The following is a 19,393-nucleotide window of genomic DNA, read 5'->3' as shown; positions in this document are numbered from 1 at the left end:
AACCTATTAAAACCACTGTAGTCTGAGATTAACGGCCATATATAATGTCAAGCAGAACCCGCTAACATTGTGGGTTTGATTGAATTTAATTAAGCAGTCAGATTAATCAAGGACTGGCCTGAAATGCTCTTAGTTTACCAATGCTCTTAGATTTTTAGCAGGATTAATAAAACTCTTGCCATAACAGTGTGAAAACCAAACATGCGAGTCTCTTCAGATATCCAGTTCTCCAATAGGCCATTTCTGCAGAAGACATTTTGACATGTCACAGTAAGACATATGTGTAAATAACAAAATGAATAATGTCCGCTTCAGTTTCAAGATCCTGTCCGTCTGTTGTGCTCATTGTCACGGCTTACTGGGACACTTAATAGAATGCAGCCTTTATTACTGTTATTAGTAACATCTGTGCTTTTCCTACTATGACAAGTCAATAAGCCTGCTGTGAAAAAGACCTCTTTTCTTATAAAGATGAATACACAGCTGTGGAGACTGGAAGGGAGAGTGAAGGAAGCAGCAGTTGGCCAAAGGGAGGCTCCGAGTGGTTCACAGAGATTTAGAGTAAGACAATGTCTGTAATATGTGACTGATATTATTAAAAAATACCTTTTTCTTTTGTCTTCACTAACAGGTGGCGGGTTAGCAGTTGGAACAGTACTTCTTATAGGTGAGCTCACTTGACAAATTGAACACTGATTTAAAGGTCACATTAAATTGAATTATTACTTTCTCAATTAAGTAATAGCTCACGACAAGCCATGGTATGTTGTGATTATATCACAGCTAAGGGTCGTTGTACCGCCCGACACAAAGCAGAGGTAATATGAAACTTATAAACACCTTCCAATTTAAATAGGTTTTTATTAATAAATAGTTATGTGCACAATAAAATGTGCCCTCCTGGGCTGAATGCGTGCACTTAACGAGGTGGTTGCTCTGGAACGTACACTAGCAGCTAGCATAATAATAACAATATTAATCGACCTGCGGTTGTTTGAAAGTCTATAAACACACATTTATCCTTCCACCAGAAATCCTTTATTAGTCCCACAACAGGGAAATGTACCTTGTTACAGCAAAAGAACAAGAAAGTAAAGTGGCGAGTGCACAATAATTAAATAGAGTAAAAGTAGTATAAGTACACAGTCATTGATAAAAAGTAGTAAAAGTGAATAATGCACATGGCAGTGAATATTGCACATTTTGTTTTCTTAACGTTGTTCTGTTCATTTGCTTTTTTCGACCTCCTGTTCTTTACGTAGCTCTGCGGTGTGACGTTAACCATACAATAATTTCATTTTGTATTTTAGCTTGCTCACACAGCCTGTGAGTGGATAGTACTTCATAGTACACAGTACACAACAGCAGTTGACTCTTCCTGAACTACATTTAGTCTTTTTCATCCTGAGGCTTCAGTAGTAAGTTTGATGTGTTATTCATAGTCCCTAAAGAAATGTTTTAATACCTGAAGCAATGTTCTTTTTATTTGCTGACTGGAGCCGTGGAAGAAACGTTGCGAGTTATGGACTGCTATTACAATTTGATGTTGACATCAGTACAATGACGTTCAGAACAATGCTTAATATACAATATTTAATACTTTAAGCCAGGAAGATGCACATATGCTAATGTTTCCTGAAGCATTATAGCCCTCAGCTTTTTGGCAACTCTCGCAATCAAGAAGTTGTGTAGATTTTAAATGACACTGCATTAACCCATCGCTGTAATTATGCATATTATATATTCATGTCTAGCCAAAAATCTAATGTATCCTAAAAACTGAATTCAGTAGCCCTTTTTAGCATGCCCCTGCTAATGATACTGTCTGTCTGTTCTCAGGCTCTTTGTGGTTAGTGTGTCACTGTCTAGCAGAACGGCAAATAGACCTGAAGGTCTCTAGTTAGAATCCCAGGTGTTCACACGTACACTGTGATCCTTAATTGATATGCTCATCTGCAGATGTGTTGTAGAAGTTTTCGGAAGTACATTCAAAGCAAGTGGGTTTTCTAGACACATAAATGTCTTCCACTGTATTATTATTGTTATTATCATTCATCATAGGCAAGGCTATGTGCACTGGTAGACAGTAAGGTTAAGGTATTCTTGTTTCCCCTTGAAGCTGTAATTTGTGTGTAGCAAAGGCCTATACCAACTGATGATATTGCTTTGCCCTTTAATTCACCCCCCCAATCGATGCAGGAGTCAGTGATTATACACTAATGCATTCTTCCCTTCCATTTTGTGAATCAATGTACGGTTGGTTTCATCTGGTAATGAGAGACACAGTAAAGGTGAAATGCGTGTGTGAGCTCTCTTGTGTTTGTGTTTTTGAAAGAGTGGTGTGTGTGTGTGTGTGTGTGTGTGTGTGTGTGTGTACACACTGTGTCGTCTGTTTTGGTGTGTTGGTGGGTGGGTGGGGGGAGTTTGGAGTGTGTGTTTGTTTGTGTTTGTTTCAGGCAGTCGTCTCCTACAGTCTGCCCCTTTAGCTGTGATAGCCTGTTTGTGAGACAAAGACATAAAATTATCAGACTGGTCGTTGTCTGCCTTTGAAGTGTCTTGAGCTGTCCATCCCGATTTGTCAACTGGAGGGGGATCGGCTCAGTATGGCTGCTGTCTGAAGATCTCTCATCTCTTGTGTTTTTCTATTAGAAGGAACAAAGCTTCCCAGCTCTTATTATGTTGACCATGTACGGTTTCATTCCATTAGTTTAAGTTAATGCGTTTTCCCTTTAATGTACCCATAATCATTGCTGTTAAATATGGCCTTTACGTGTTTAAATATTTCAAGCTTTAAAGTGCTCTTTGACTATGAATGAATTGATCTTAGATTTGAGCATTTCTGTAGACTGTAAAAAATATTTTGAAAGTAGTTCATCATAATTATTACTCTGACAAGCTTAGTAGGCCTCGTTAGAAAGTACAACATATTTATATAACTACAGGAGATGATGTGAGAGTATATAGCAACATGCAATGACACTTACAACCTACAACAATAAGAATAGGAATAAGATAAGATAATAAGCCGGATTGTTCAACCCTAACTTGCAACATTAGACCTAAGAGACCAAGTCATCTGTATAACAACTGCAGTTTTTAACGTGTCAAGTATCTCAAAAATCATAACGCCATGTGCTTCACACCAAGAAACTGAATTGATAAAGAGGAATAACGATCACATGTTGAAGCTTAACAATAGATATTTGTCAGACATATACAGTACATAGGGCTCGACAGATTCTGCTAATTGCTATTTAACGGTAACCTAATACAACCCACCTTTTTATCAGTATGGTGGTTCAGTTATTTTAAAGTGTTTATATTGTATTTACCTGCTGTATGGCCTAAATTAATGTGAGCTACTCAGTACAAATGATATAGAAATTCATACAAGGGGGGGGAAACCACCCTGACCTAGATATTTTCCTCCTCCCCCTGCGGCGTTAGCAGATATGATTCAGGACTCTCGCACTCGCACTCTCCTGTTTGAAGGCAAATGAAGCAGAGGCGTTTCCCTCCTTTACCAAACCATAGTCAGAATCTGCAAAAAAAAGAAGAAAAAAAACATCCCATGACTGTCCAGAGTGACTGATCTACCTCAAAGATATGACCGTCCCCCACCCCCTGTTGCTCGTATACCCCGCCACCTCCCACCCCCTCCCTTACCCCCCGCCTCAACAGCCTAATGACTCCTGGAGGTTCCATTTGTAAGGCTCCCATAGAAACACAGCCACAATAGGCCCCATCTTGAGAGGGCCCATCTGGGAGTCTTTGTGGGGCCTGCTGAAAGCCACAAAGGCCTGCTGACCTAGAAACCCATCAATAAGAGAACAGGGAGCCCCACCGACAACAAATTGAAGAGCCATGGAATTTCCTGTGCCATCCTAAGTCCGTAGGTGAGGACATAGACCGGGAACGTGGGAGGGGGGAATTCTCCGGATGTTTGAGGATGACACGTCAGGATGTCATTCCCAAGCTGTCAGTTGTATGCCCATTACCTTAAACTGTCACTGCTGCCTTTGTCCTTGTGCCCACTGTTTGTCATTGTATGAAGAGGCCTATGAAACCTTTACAAAATGATGATTGTGACAGGAAGCAGCAGCAGCATGCTGGGTAGAGTTATGTGCCCTGCTAGTGGGGGAGTTCATGGAGATGATGCAGGCATTTTTTGTGGTTTTTAGTTGCGGAGTGGCCGGGTAGCCGCTTTGTGTGCACGGAGAAAGGCTACCTTTGGGAAAGTATGTCCGTGTTTAGAATCACTTGCGTGTTCATTTGATGCTTTAATGACACACTCCTCTAAATGAGACTGTAATGTCAGCTCTCCATGCTGAGAATGACCCTTTCCACCTGTATTTAGAAGTCTCTCGTGGAGCTTTCGTATGCCTTTTAACCTACTGTTCTGATAATAAATACACCTGATGTGAATGCCAGTAGAAGCTTCGGAACGAAAGAATGCCATTGCCATCAGAGTTCACACAAAAAGCAGAAAGATTCAAGTGAACCAGTTGTCGGGAAGCATTTTGAGGAGAGGCACTCTCTTATCCTGCTTCTGCCTCCTCTTGTCAGTTGTCCTGACAGCTGGGGTACCTTTGTGTTCAGGGGGAGGTGTCAGGTGTATGCCTAAGACAGATGTCTCCCTCTCATCTCCGCTGCTGGTTGGGGATATGATAGGTGAAAGTGGACAGGAATACTGTGAAGACCTTAACAAGAACGCTGAAGATGTCAGCTCCACTTTGATAGTCAGGTCACACAGTAACACCTATGTTTCTGTGCCATGTCAATTGCCACTTCATCTGTTCCCTACTAAAGGTAGCCCGTATGTGGTCCTTAAATCAATTACAGTTAGCAACTGTGATGTGTTCATAAACTTCTGGATCTGTGGTGTCTGAATGAAGGTTCGCACAAGACGAGATCCAATGATAGACTTGAGGTTGATATTTTTGCAGACACTGTTAGCAGCTTGGCATTGATTGACTGAGTGTGTGTTTATTTGAGCGTTCCACTCACCCTCAAATTCTTATTGTTGTCTTTTGTTTCTTTTTTTAGAGGACGACCGATATGATAGCTACTCTCGTATGATCTTAAAGTACTTCCTGGCAGAAGGAGTGGTGTGTCGACATGAACTTTTTGTGGCAGCGGCTCAAGATAACCCAGATGACATCTTACAGGTATGAGAGGAGGTGATGCCTATTCCGTAAGCTCTTATGAAGGAAATGTATTGTCCTGCAAAGTATGATCTTTTTTCGAGATACAAGTCTTGACAAACCATCCTCAAAGAATCAAGGATTGGTCTTAATATGTCTACTTTAACATCATTCCTGTACAACTGTTGTGCTGTCAAAAAGTCATTTTTGAAAAACTTTTGTTTACCTTTTAGGATCAGGAGATGTTAGATATATCCTGCCTACTTGTAGAAGTATTTTGTCACAATATATCAATCAGTTCTCGCTGTACAGTATTTAGCCTGGTTCACGCTGGTCAGACCATGATTCAGCAGATATTATAGGCGCACAGCTTTCCCCAATATGTGTCAGGGTCAGCGGGGGATATCTGAGAGGTCGAGGGTGGTATGGTTGTGGCATTGTTGAAATGTTTCCCGATGCATCACTCTGTGAAGAGGACCATAGCCCCAGAAGCTGACTGCCACCCAGCATACAGGAGGAGGGCCTCTCTCCCACTGATTGATAGTGGGAGGGGTCACAGCCTCACCCTCTCTTTACATATCAAAGGCTTATTAAGAGAGGGGGACTCCCAATGGGGATATATCACATCATTTAGTGTTTTCACAGCTACATTCACAGTATGCTAATCTTCAGATGCTACGGTTGTACTTTATGCATTACGTTAACATGCACACAAGAAACAAGCTTATTGGAAGACGTCGAGTTAAAGGAAATTTGAGGATGCGTTCACCTCCACGTTTACTTGCATCAGCTAATCAGTCAAATTTCCCACCCACCCAACCATATCTCTAAACCAAGGAGCAAGATGTGTTACTGGTGGCACAGTGAAAGAACAGGTTCTCTTAGGAGAGAGCTCACAGTTCTTTTCTTATTGTACGCATCACTTTGAATTTTGCCAATAGTCTACCGTTCAGCTTTAGAAACTGACTGTTTGACCTGTTTCAGTTCCAGTTTTAGACCTTGAATCTAAATGTTCGATACAAGGACAAACCGCTATACGCATCCTTCATCCATCTGCTCTGCTTCCACAGCGATTCTTTTCCTGTGTGAAGGCTTTGTCATGCACATGTGCTCTTGTAAAAACACCCATTAGAAACCCAGTTTAGTTCATATGTGGCCAAGAAATCAGGATTCTCCAGGAAAAACCTCACAGTTGTATCTGGGTTTTCTCAATTGCTTTAACACAATTTAAGAAGCCAGATTATCTTTTTGTCTACATTTAAGAAATCAGGTTACTGTCAAAAGTTGACACTTAAGTGCATGTACAGTATGCACTGATAGATAAAACTGCACTGTCTTATATGTCGTAGGATATTACACATTAATAAGGTTAATTAAAATGACTCTTGACCATTCACAATCAACATATTTAAACGTATTATTATTTTGTGCAGGAACTCCCGGCTCCCATCTTGGACGATGTTGCTATTCACAAACCAATGGAGCAGCCCAGGCTGTCTTGTGAACCTCAGGACAGTTTGGAAGCCATGAAGATTGCCTGGCGCTATCAGCATCTGCCTAAAGTACAGGTAATCAGGTGATCACATGACAGTTTACTGTAGATTGTCTGCTGTCATATTTGGACTGTAATATATGGTGGAATATAGGTAACTTTGTAATCAAGCTACTTTTATTAAAAGTTCAACATGTGTCTCTGTTAATGATTGTTTGAGAAATAACAGCACTGGCTCTCCGGTCTTAGTGGTTTGGCAATTGTCTCTACCACTAAATCCATCAGCTTCTAAACTCCTTTGTGGAGTGAATGAGGCCTCAGCCTCTCCTTTCAGAGCTGGACCAGATTACTCACACTTAGCTGGCAATAGGTAGGCTTTTCACTGGTCCCCAACTCACATATACACACATACACACACGCCTGCACCCCTGCTTAGCCTGGGAAACAAGAGTACTTTGCAGCCTGTGCATTGACATGTCTGCTCGCTCAACCCTATGACCCAGACCTGCGCCTCTGTCTTCCCCCAAATCCCTGCCTTTCCCCCTGCTAGGGTCGGCAGCCCTACACTCTTTCTTCCGCTTTGAGGAGAGGTGACCCTCCCCTTCTACTTCTCTGCAGTCTCCCCCCTTCAGTCTATAATCCATATCGCTATGTGGATTAACAGCACACAGTGTATCCCTGGGGATCCTCTCCCTCTTTCTCTCTCCCTGGAAACTTCTTTATATCTGTGTCCTTTCCTCACCTCTCCCCCTTCCCCTGTAAAATCGTCTTTACAAACCACTAGTAAGCCCCACCAGAGGATTTGCATCCTAAATTCACCCCCAGAGTCAACGCTTACTTTCCCCTTACACACACCTCTCCTGGCATAGCCCACTGTGTCGCTCTCCTGATGAAGACATCAGATCAAAGGTGAGGCCGCCAGGGCGGGGATGGAACGCTAAGCGGGTTGCCTAGCTCACAAAGAGAAGATGAGCCCCTGACCCCCCTGCCCTGCTGACCCCCTCGTCCCGCCAGGAGAGGGACACACCGGGGGCCCTAATCCAGATTAGGAGTAGATTAAGGGCCCCTGCAACAATGGAATCCCTGGTTTCACTGAGAGAGAAGAGCTAAAACTCTCTCTTTCAGCTGCAGGAAAACATCCGCCTTCCCCAGGGTCCCTGACACGTTTGCTTTCACAGCCAGAAGTGGACATTTATGTGAAGAAATGATTAAGAGCGTGGTCGTAGTGGTTATTTAACTTCTCTGGTGTAGGAATGTTGAGGAATGACCCATAAACAATGCAATTGCATTCGCATGGCATTGTGAAGCGCACTCATTTAACGTATTAGAAAGACAATTGAGATTATGATTTTATGAATTGCTTTATTCTTATATGCTATCTCTTAAGTGCACGCCATTTGTTGTAATGAGTTTAAATCAAGCCGTAGTGTCCGACGGGGAAGATCGGAAATACTTTGAAATGCTCTTTAATTAAAGGTTTCGTGTTCATATGCTTTTAAACGAGTTTGACTTGTTGACCTCCTCAGAGCGCCCTGGCATCCTCATCCCGATTCGGGCACTACTATGACGTCTCCAAGACGATGGAGCCAGAAATTCGGCAGGCAGCCAAGTGCCACCGCTTCTACCTTCCAGAACATCCCGCCCAGTCATCTCCCACACACAGGTAAAACGACAAGACATCATCCACAGAAAGCAATGAAACCAATGAGACACTGTCTGCATAACAGAGGCAAACAAACACGACATCATCCACAAAACACAGTTACACAAAAAGACATCTTTAACAGAACACAGGTAAGCAAACATGGCATTGTTCACAGAATACAGGTGAACCACCAATGCAGACAGACCAACATAATTTAAAGAGAGTATACTGTATAAGTCCTACAACCAGCATGTGTGGGAGAAAAGTCAACCTGAGAGGAAGAAACTCTAGATTGAGCGCTCCCCAGTATCATGCACAGCCCTTTGTTTGAGATACTCACTCATTAGAATTTTAGAAACTGTAGGGCTGCAACTAAAGATTGTTTTCATTATCAATTTATCTTTTTACAACAAAAATCTGTAAAGTTTTAATCAAATTTAAATGTCTGGTTTTAGTTTGTAAAAAAAAAAAATGTATACGCTCAGTATTTTCACCGTTTTAACAGCTGATACAAATCAGTTAAAAACCTGCTTGGTCCGTCCTCTATTCTGAGTATCTTGCCATTGGCTTAAGATGTTCAGCCTCTTGGAAAGGTTGTGTATTTCTATTCAAATAACGGTCTTGTTTGCTCAGCGTCTGTTTGATTTCTCCTGCGTTGAGTGTATTTAGGGTTCAAAGGTCATACAGACTCTTTACTCAGAGAGTGCTGTTGAACACACAAGGGCACACGAAGCCACACTCACACACACTGGGTAAATATAGCAATCTGGAGCACAGAGGATGTGGAGGAGGCTTTATAGAATCCCTCTTCCTTTATTTCAGCAAATAGAGACTGTTTAACAGAGCACCAGTGCAAACACATTAAATATTGTGGATATTCAGTTCAAAGTATAGATTTTTAAGTGTGGACCATGAAGTGGACGTCATTCGCTATTTTACTAAGCATCACTTTTTTCTTAATAATGCCTATTAATAGGAAGCTAATAAAATATTTCTCCATTGATGTTTTCAGGACTATATGGCAGTGTAGTGAGTAAGAGTGACATGGTGGTGCCGTTGTGGCGTCTGAATGGGTTGTAGATATTGCAGACATTTTGACAGCAGGAAACTACACCTGCACCGCACCATTGTGCCTGCAGCCCCGCCCCAATACTGACACACATACATACACGCGCACACACACACACTCAGCATATTACACACGCGCATGTACCACACAAACTCCTAAGCAGGCTACTCCCCCTTGCACGTGTCCACAGCCCCATGTTGATACCCTAGCTGTTAAATTGCTCCGTTTCACTTGAAGGCATAATTGGCATAAATTGCTCTCTAGGTGATACAGATCCTGTTGTTTAAGACCAAGCATCCCCCTTTTCTCCTCCTTTCTTTACTCGCTGAAAGAGGAACATCGAGATGAAGACGCTTTCCTGTGTATGATCCTAATTAGCAGAAGCACTAGCCCCTGTAGCTAAGCACCTAGACCTTTTTGGTACCTGAATGAGGGGTGCTCGGTAGGGGTAGCTAAAACACAATACCATCCCACACAATGGCTGCCAACCAGAGGCAACCTCCTGCTTAACTACATGTCAAACCATCCCAGCCCCCTACCTCAGAGCAGGGGCATGGGCAGAGAGGCCAAGGAGGGTAGGTGTCCCCTCTTTCACCAAACCAGCTCTATCATTAGCCCCAGCGGGGTCAGGAGGCACCATTGTTGGGCTGAATAACTGAAATAGAGTACATGGATGTACTTGGCGCAAGTGTAATCAACACAAGTGTGTATTACTTTATGCAGGGCTATTGGCGTGTGACCAATCTATGTGTATCAGCTTTTCTAGCCTGCAGGTCAAATTGACAACTGACATAGCAGCCCTCTGTGACTCACTACAGAGCGGTCATTACAATGGTGGGGCATTCTTAAGTGGAGGGACCTGTGTAAAAAGATGGGGTTAACATTCCTATTGGCCATCCTATAGGCACATGATGGGCTCAGCAGTAATCCTTCCCTTGACTGTTGCTAAATGTTGCTCCGATGGTACTGTATGCCCTTTGTCAGTAGTGCAAATCTTACCCCTAATTAAACACCAAAATGCTGTTCCTTGTTAATTTTATATATCAGCCCATTAATTCCCCCCTCCTTCTCACTTATTGTCTTTGTTGTGTGTATGTTTGTGCATATGCACGTCTCATCTGTCTGTTTGTCTGTCTCGGCACAATCAAATCCTCGGGGAGCTGACAGAGAACCAGTCATGTTGTAATTTAATCAACCAAATAAATTAATTGGATCTCTTGATATGGATCATCTGTCTGCTTCAGTGGCTCCAGAAAAGCACAGTCAGGAGGAACATGCTGCAGTCATAGAGGATTAAGCTACTGCGGTGAAAGGCTTGGCCCAGTTTTATCAAAATGGTTTCAATTACAGTTTACACGTCCTAAGTAACCCTCTTGTTTTCTCTTTCTGGTTGTCTCCTCCACTATGTCCACTCTCTTCTTTGTCCTGTGCTCTTTTTAGTACCATGCTTGAGTCCTACTCTGCGTTGCTGAAGTCACTTCAAGAGGTCATAAACAGGGAGGGCTTTGATGTAGCAGCCCCCATGGTAAGAACCAGAAGTGAATGACTGCTTTGCATTTGCTTCTTTCAGTCGGAATTCTGAGTTTCAGCACATATTTTCTGCAATTACAACCTTCCTGAAATGTTTATCACCAATAAAAACCAACACATTCTTTAACCAAACAGCAATCTACACTGTCACTCTATGTGTATACATTTGCAGCTAAAATGGCGGGCAAAGCAGCTGAGCAAGAAAAAATGTCCGCAAAATTGGCCACACCAATCTCTTCATGTTATCTCAGCTTCAACCCTCAAACAGTTTAGTTGGACTGGAGTGTTAAAGATGGCTTCAGTTAGGTTTATTGATTTGACTCACAAAAAGCACCTATCAGTCCAATTTGATCACACATATCAATTCCCATGATCAAACCCATTATGTAGACAGGGAGGGGGGAGAGGGAAGGGACGACATGCAGCCAAGGGCCGCTGTGGTAAGGACTCTGCTTTAGTACACGGTTCGCCTGCTCTAACAGGTGAACTACCAGGGCACCCCCACAAGTTTTAATCAGGTCCCTTCCCAGTGTTTGTGAATTCATGTTTTTTTTTGGTTTTGGCTCTCTTACTGACAAAAAGACATTGTTGAAATGCAGTAGGCATGCAGTAAGCTGCCGCTCACAGTGATGCGGCACAAAATACTAGTGTGCATTTTTTCTTTTCATCCAAAATGTCTTTAAAGGTGAACTGACTTGACTTGCTGGTGCTAACATGTTCGTGTTGCAAATGTCAGCTTGTTGCACCGCTAATTACCATGAGCCATGTCAAACTATTGTGCATTTAAATTATTATGTATGATATGCATTAGAGGAGCCATTTTAAAAGAGAGATACTAGGTCTTCGTCTGTGACCCGCAGCTCTTCTGTCACATTCCAACCACCACTTCTCTCGAGTCTGTTTACCTCTCTGTCACCTGCTCGGGTTAGGCCTCACCTGTGTGTCCCAGCTGTGTGTGTCTTACCTTTGACATACATCTTTTTAACAATCATCAGTCCTCTACTGAATGCCAGAATCATCCATGGCCCCTTCTGTTTCCCACAGGACCAAGTGTAATCCTCTTAACACTGTGATGTGGTGGTATATATATAAATATATATATATATATACAGTATGAATGTGTCCCGCGCCTTATTCACCTACTTTCAATGACCCCTCTGCTCGTCACCTGGAGCCACCTCTCCCCCTGTCACTCACACACAGGATTTACATCCAGTACCCCCCACCCTCCCTCCCCAAGCGCTGTCACTCACACGCCAGATTAACTGCTGACATCATTAAAGCAGTGTGGCCGCCTGACATGCTGTTGGCACAGTCCAGGAATGCAGACCAGCACAGAGCGACATGGGCACTGGCACAAGAATGCCCAGTATGGGTGATAGTCAGTGTGTGTGTGTTTATAGGTTTATTTATGTTTATTTGTGAATCTGCCATTATGGACTGGTAACAAGATGCAGATTTCATATAAACTGTGTTGTGTAAATAACAGATTAGATCAAGGGTTAATCTCTCAGAGCATATTTGTTTGGAGTCTTTTGAGATGAATGGGACAAGGGTGGCAGCAGGACTGTGAGTCTCCGCAGAGATTGGCTGGTGATTATGTTGTGGTCCCAGGCTGGCTGTAGTCTATATGGCTGGCCTCTGGTCCTTGGCTGGACTCAACTGGCACTGTTCCCTGATTTTTCTATAGGCTAAACTATAGGAGTTAAGTTTGGCTTCTCCTCTTGATGCCACAGCAACAGTCGTGTTACCACAGTCCCCCCCTGCTGGGCTGCAGGCATAGAAATATAATTCTAATTATGTGGCCCCACAAGACCTGCATAGGCAAAGCTTGTTAAACAAAGAAAGGGCATATCTAATAATGACAAAGGCACACACACAGCCCTAATACTCAAGTATAGTAAGTTATAGAGATGTAGCTCTGACGTTGAATGGTGTAGAGGAGGATAAATGTAGTGTCCGGTGTGAGAGTCCTCCATTGGGAAACTATGAGCCAACTGTGGAAAACTCCCAGAAACAATGGGGTTTATTTTTCTTAGATGCCTGTGATTCTGATCCAGATCCAAACTAAGCTTAGGTCATACTGTTGGGAGAGGAAGCGATGGGGAGTGGGGCAGAGGAGTTTTTGGGAGCGTTGAGATAATAGAGGGGGAGGGATGAAAGAGAGGAGAGGTTGGAAAAAAAGGAAAAAGTGAGCAGATTCTGGGCCAGAGCTTTGTTAATCACTCTTGGCTCTCACCTCAGTAATCAGGAGCCACCCTGAAGAAACCCCAAATAAAAGGCAATTGTAGTAAAGGTTAAAAACCTCTCACAGTTTGGACAGGCTCCTCCATTCTCTAAGCTTCAGTGATATATATCCCACCACAGTTTGGCCACTTTTTCTCTATCTTCTTGAGAGTGGGTTACTGTTGATCTCTTGTGGTTGGGTGGGGGGTTCCAAGGGAAGGCACTCCACCCTTACCCAGGCCCCCTTTGGCTGCAGAGCTTCGCTGTTGTGCCAAGAATGTGCTGGGGTTTCTGGGTGGCGGCCATATTGGAAGCCTGTCTGACAGGTCCATTGTGCGTGTGTCAGATGGCCTCTGTGATTGGGCAGTTGTGTCCAGTCACGTTTGGGCACTGTGTTCCGATCGTCTGTGCTGGTGAGCAGACTGTCCAGTTACTACCCAAAACAGCACCTTTCCAAAATATCCCAAAAGCAGCAATCTGGTGATCTTCAGATGTACTGGGAAGATTTGAAATCAAGTAAAACTGTATAACTGCATTAGTGTGTGTGTGTGTGTGTGTGTGCACGCTTCTGTAGAAAATTAAATATTTTGCACGACACATTTTTAGTGTTCCTGACCCCTTCTTCCTTCCTATTCTTTCTCATAGTCAAACTCGCGTAACATCCTGCGAATTGGGCTTCACTCTCTTGGCTCGGCTCTGTGGGGTGATGACCTGTGTTGCCATGACAACCCTAGAAATGGCCACGCCCTCACTACCTTTCTCTATGGACTGCGTGCTTTGCTGAGGTCATCGCTGTCAGTTGCAGTACTAACTGTGCCTTCACATCTCATCCAGGTAAGACATTTGTTTTGACACACGAGAAACAACTGGGCACAGTTCATAAGCATCAGCATGTACTTAGAACTTCAGTGGGTTCTGCTTTATTCTCTTCTTCACCTCTTTGTCTTCGCTCCTCTGTTGTGGAGCAACAAACCACTTACCTTAAATTGCCGCCAGGGGGAAATAATAACGGACGCTGAATTGACTTGAATTTACAGATAATAGACAGTTTGGATTTATTGTGCGTGGGTTGATGTTTGGCCCGTGTGCTTTTTCTTTGTCTTTTTCATTAATGGGGAAAAAAGTTTGAAGTCTTTTGTAGTGGGGCCTCCTCTTGACCCTGTGATCCAGTGTCAACCTGGTATGACTCATGCCTGCGCGGGGGCCCCTTCCACACGCATTGCTCCCCCAATAGACCCAGTCGAGTGCACACTTCATTCAAAGGCCTCTAACTCTATGTTTGTTTGTTTGGGCTTTTAATTACTTGAAACTGTACACAATGAGAGTGTGTGTCTGTGTATGTATTTTATTCCCTTACAAATATCCCTCCTTGTAGTTGTGTGTGTCTCTGGCTGTGTTTGTGGGTGTGTGTTAGTGTGTGTATATATATGTGTGTGTTTGGGTGGGGGTATGAGTCCGCGTGCATGCGTCTGTGTACAGTCTGGCCTCTCAGTGTGAAGGTGGAGTCATCTGCTGAGGCATATGGCAAACCACAGCCCTCCCCCAGACAGTAGACCATAGAAATACACTCACCAGAAAAGCCATCTGAGACTTTCTACTCAAATGTTTTATCTTGCCTACACTTAAAACACCCTACTAACTTATAGTCCTCAATCCCAACAACATGGAAGCTGCATTGTCTCTGATCCTTTTTACAAATATATAGGTTGATGCTAACTTTCAGAACAGCTGTGTTGTCACAACATGCTCTGGCTTCAAGCCTATATGCTCAGTGCACAGTGGCCTTGGCCTAGTCAAAAAGGTAGAGTGGCTAACTAGCAGATGTCAGCTGTGGTGGGAGCGGTCCCCCTGTCCCTCTCTGGCCTACCCTCCAAACCCTTAATCTGTCCCCACCCCCTTCTCCACCCTGGGGAGTGAACTGAATGAGCGGGTGAAGAAGAGTAGAGGGGGAAATTTTGGACTGAATCAGGTGTTGGGTGACTAAGCCAACATGGAGGTAATGAGAGGCTGTTAGGATGGGCATCTATGAATTGACCTTATGATTAGTTTAATCACACTTGGTGTCAAAAACGATTCTAATTGATCATCTGAGGTCACCAAGGCTGCTCATTTTTAACTTAATGACAACAGTGTGTCCGGTATTTTAAGCATTGACATGTTAGCAGACCGTCTTTCTGCCAGTACCTTTGCTTGTATGATTAGCTTAGTTAACGGAGTGTGGCCTTTGGAAGACTGTCTAGACTAGTAGCAGTGGGCTAGCTGGCCAAGACTGCAGTGGACTCTCTATCCATTATTGAGCAGCTTGGGAAGTTAAGCAACTCACTGAAAGCCTCCTCACAGCAGCCCAGTGCCACAGACCATCTGAAACATTAATTAGGCGTGCCCTAACCCGGTCCTCCTCCATCATACTATCTCCTGCCATCATCCCCATCCCCACAAGTAAACACACACAAACACAAAATGCATCTATATACACCTCACCTGCTGCTCAGACTAAGTGGTGTCCTGACCTATGCAAATATTTAGACTCAGGGTTTGGACTGGTCAGGCAGAGTTGTTGTGGTGCTACAAAACCTCCACATTTCTATCCTCGTACAGAAATGTACCATCGATATTCAATTGAGCTATAGTTATTTAAATGTAGGGCTGCAACCAACGATTATTTACTTCATCGATTAATCTGCTAATTATTTTCTTAACTTATCCGTTTTGTTTATGAAACATCAAATAGTCATGAAAAGCGGCCATGAAAACTTCCCCCGTAAGCAATGGACAGTCAAAAACGTAAAGATTTTTCAATACTTTCACATATGACAAAGAAAAGCATCAAATCCTCTCATTTGTAAAGCTTGAACGACTAAAATGATTAATTTGTCGTAAAATGTTATACTCTGAACAGTTTTCATTATTTTTGAAATAACAACTCTAACAGCATTTTGTTAGATTAACTTCCTAAAAACTAAACTGACCTTTTTAGCCAATCAGCTAATGTGACTTAGTGGCTGTTAATTGCAAATTTCCAACAGCAGTTTTAAACCAGGGCATGCAGCCATTTAATCGTCATGATAACTACTATATCAGTAAGATTGTTTTTAGTGGAGAAACTGTGTCTGTGTTCCCAGTTCAAATGATCTTTTTTAAAGAAACTCCTGATTCCACTCACAGCCTTGGACGTGTGCATTTCTTACTTCTCATACAGTACATAGACTCTACTCTCCAAAGACTTTAGACAGAAGGAAAAGCATCTGCCTCCCTCAGAGTGATGTATTGAATTTTGGGTAGATTCTGTACACGTTGTACGCACATTTTCAAACAAGTCAAGACAAGTACAGAGAGCCATACAGCTAAACAAAAGTCAATGAGCCAAACAACTGTAATGCAATTGGTGTTCATCAGTAACTGGTTACATGAAGGCACTGTGGTTTCCCCAGTCAAGTTAAGATGCTGCAGGGTAAATGAACGCTGGGATCTCCCTATGACCTGTCTGTCAGTGATGGTCAGCTGAGGCTCTGGGTGTTCAGGGGATTTACACTGATGGAATCTGAGCTAATTGAGCCAGCATATACTTTCATAGCAGAACGGAGGAGACTCTTGTGCCCTTTATCAATTATAAATACGATTTTTTAAAAAGATGTAGAACTCCTAAAACTCAAGGAGATGTGGACCACGTGCATGTCTTGCTGACGTCACTCTGCCCTTCTGCCACTGTACTGAGCTGCTCTGTGTGGACACTTTGGATTCCTCTGACTTTGAAACTTCCTCATCTTTGTATTTAAGTAAGCACAGAATATTTATTATGGCCTACGCGGACTAGCTCTGATTAAGTTTTAGAAGACCCTCTCTTGTATAGACACTATTGGCCATACTGTGCCATTTGTGTTTTTAATAATTTGTTGTAGCCAAACTCTTACACTGGCTTTAATTGCTGCATTTGAGTGACCTCAGATACCCTATAAGTGCTGCCGGTCCTGACTGGTGGGATATGCATACTTTAAAAGTAGGACAAAAATGAAAAGGAAGAAGAAAGAGTGGGGAAAAGACATGAAGGCATGAAAACTGCATTAGGCTGTGGCAGCCAACACAGAGAGAAGGATGTGAATGATTCAAGAGGCAAAAGGATTAATAATGCAGGGCTCCCTCTTTCCCTCCATCCCAGTGTCCCCCTCTCTCCCGTTACCCTCTGCCTCCACCCTTTTGTATATTTCACCTTCATTCTTTCTATCTACTGTATTCGCTCCTGATGTGTCCTCTTTGTTGTCAAGTCACTGACCTAACCAGTAGGGGGAGCTCTCCCCATCAAGCCTCCACTGCTTTCTGCCACTTCCCCTCCATCCTCCCCTGCTGTGTGCTTGTTTGAGAGTGTGCACCAACTGTGAGCCTTTTCATAAGAACATTTTTTTGATGAAGGAAAAACTATTTTAGTGTGTTGCCATTGACTTTTCACTGGCCACTTTTAGAGATATATGTCTGATGTAAGGTGTATGTCCATTTGCCTGCTCCAACATCACCTGTGTAACCCGTATCAGGGCTCTTTCCCCTCTATACCTCATCATTCTCACCTAAGCCATGGGTTGAAATGACCTGGCCACGGGACATGATGACCTAATTTAATTGCAACACTGATGGCCCGTCAGGAGGCTTTTAATTACCTGCTCATGTTTCTCTCTCTCTCTCTCTCTCTCTCTCCCTCTCCCTCCCTCTCTCTCCCTCTCACTCTCTCAACCCTACAGGACAGAGCTCTAATGGGCAGCATAACCAGGCTATGTGACAATGCAATAGCCCTGGAATCATTCAAAGGCTCTGAGAGAGAGACCAACCCACTCTACAAAGATTACCATGGTAAGAACACACACACTCGCTTATCTTTCTGTGTCTCTTTTCCCTCAAATACACACACATACACACAAGCAGTGCATTAAGGCTGGGGCTGGGCTGTGGATGGAGGCAGGGCAGCCCCCTTGCAGGCCAGGCTGTCAGTGCGTGTTAGTGTGCTGCTGCTCAATCAGACGTGCTCCTCAGTAGACAGGCCGGGGGGGATTCAGCTGCCACGCTGTACCCCCTCTCCCTCGCACCCTCACCCCCTCCATCCCTGCCTCCCTCCCTCCCTCCAGCAGAGCCTCTCTCCCTCTCGCCTCGCCCTCTCTCCATCCCCAGTCCCATACCCCTGAGGCTCTGGAGCAGAGCAGACCAACACTGGGGAATCGATATTCTCACCATCACTCTCTCTTCCTCTCCGCCTGTATCTGACCATCCCTCGCTCAATGTCTCCATGGCCAGCATGCTCTGCTAATAAATGGAGGGCAAAGAGGGGAAGAGAACACCAATAAGGGACCATTGGAGAGATGGAAACGAAGAAAGGGAGGGGGGGCAACATAGTTTGTCTCTGCTCCCTCGGTCCTCACCATCACTTTTCCTTTGCAGTTTTACCATTCCCTCTTTCTCCCGTTTGCTTCAGTCTTTTCTATCACACTCTTCGCGAATAAAGGTCAGCTTAAGCGAGTGGGGTATTTTTAGCCGTCCCTCTCGAACTCTCCGACTCACTCTTGCGCTTTTCCTCTCATTTCCCTCCCCTCTCCCCCCCTCCCTCCCCTCCTCGGGTTAGACGGCCTCGGTTGTGACAGATGAAGGGATGAGGAGTAAAAAAATTCAATGGCAGATTTTGGTTTCATCCAACAGCATGTTTTATTTAGATAACACATCCCATAGTGATCACATTCCTCTGCATTGTAAAGGCAGATGGCATGTAAACACATTTAAACATATGAGCGTTGCAGTGCATCATTTTTTAAATAATTTTGTAGTACAAAACAATTATTTGGGATTTGCAATTAATACTATTTGAATTTCTTGTTTAAGAATATATTTGCCCTTTGTTTAACCAGCCAGAGAAATTCTGGTTGGGTTATGAAATACATTTATGTGCATGATTGTTTTGATGTGTGTTCATGAGTGCAAACGCATCTGGTACGAGTGTGAGAGTGCGTGCGGATGCGCGTGCGTGCGTGTTTGCGGCAGCAGTTCAGGGCTGCTCAAAGCATGCTGGGAAGCCTGTCACTGCAAATCAGGCAAGGGGAAATCACCCAAGTGCACAGAGGAGAGAACCCACCATCCCCCACTTTCTCTGTCTGTCTCCCTTTCTCCATTACTCCCTCGATCTCTTCTTTTCTCTCTCACGATCATTTATACCACCCCGCTTCTTCAGTACTTTTCCAGTTTTATGAAAATGTAACTTTGTGGTGACAGGAAAAGTGAAAGGAAAAGGAAAAATACTCCAAAGCTTCCTTCTG

The 19,393-nt window shown here is 43.6% G+C and overlaps 1 protein-coding gene across 2 annotated transcripts in view; it reads left to right on the top strand.

The window, feature by feature from the left end:
- elp4 (elongator acetyltransferase complex subunit 4) overlaps positions 1 to 19,393 on the top strand; it is a 51,211-nt gene that overhangs the window by 1,199 nt on the left and 30,619 nt on the right. For both annotated transcript variants that reach the window (XM_029456127.1, XM_029456137.1), the window contains exons 2-8: positions 632 to 667; positions 5,047 to 5,168; positions 6,578 to 6,712; positions 8,163 to 8,299; positions 10,791 to 10,875; positions 13,752 to 13,940; positions 17,837 to 17,945. In XM_029456127.1, coding sequence (XP_029311987.1) covers positions 632 to 667; positions 5,047 to 5,168; positions 6,578 to 6,712; positions 8,163 to 8,299; positions 10,791 to 10,875; positions 13,752 to 13,940; positions 17,837 to 17,945 — 813 coding nt within the window. The remainder of the gene's footprint in view (positions 1 to 631; positions 668 to 5,046; positions 5,169 to 6,577; positions 6,713 to 8,162; positions 8,300 to 10,790; positions 10,876 to 13,751; positions 13,941 to 17,836; positions 17,946 to 19,393) is intronic.

This window comes from Cottoperca gobio, chromosome 3 (assembly GCF_900634415.1).
Source record: "Cottoperca gobio chromosome 3, fCotGob3.1, whole genome shotgun sequence".
Lineage (NCBI taxonomy): Eukaryota > Metazoa > Chordata > Actinopteri > Perciformes > Bovichtidae > Cottoperca > Cottoperca gobio.
The sequence above is the reverse complement of the archived record's forward strand: the minus strand, read 5'-3'. Positions and strand labels throughout refer to the sequence as shown.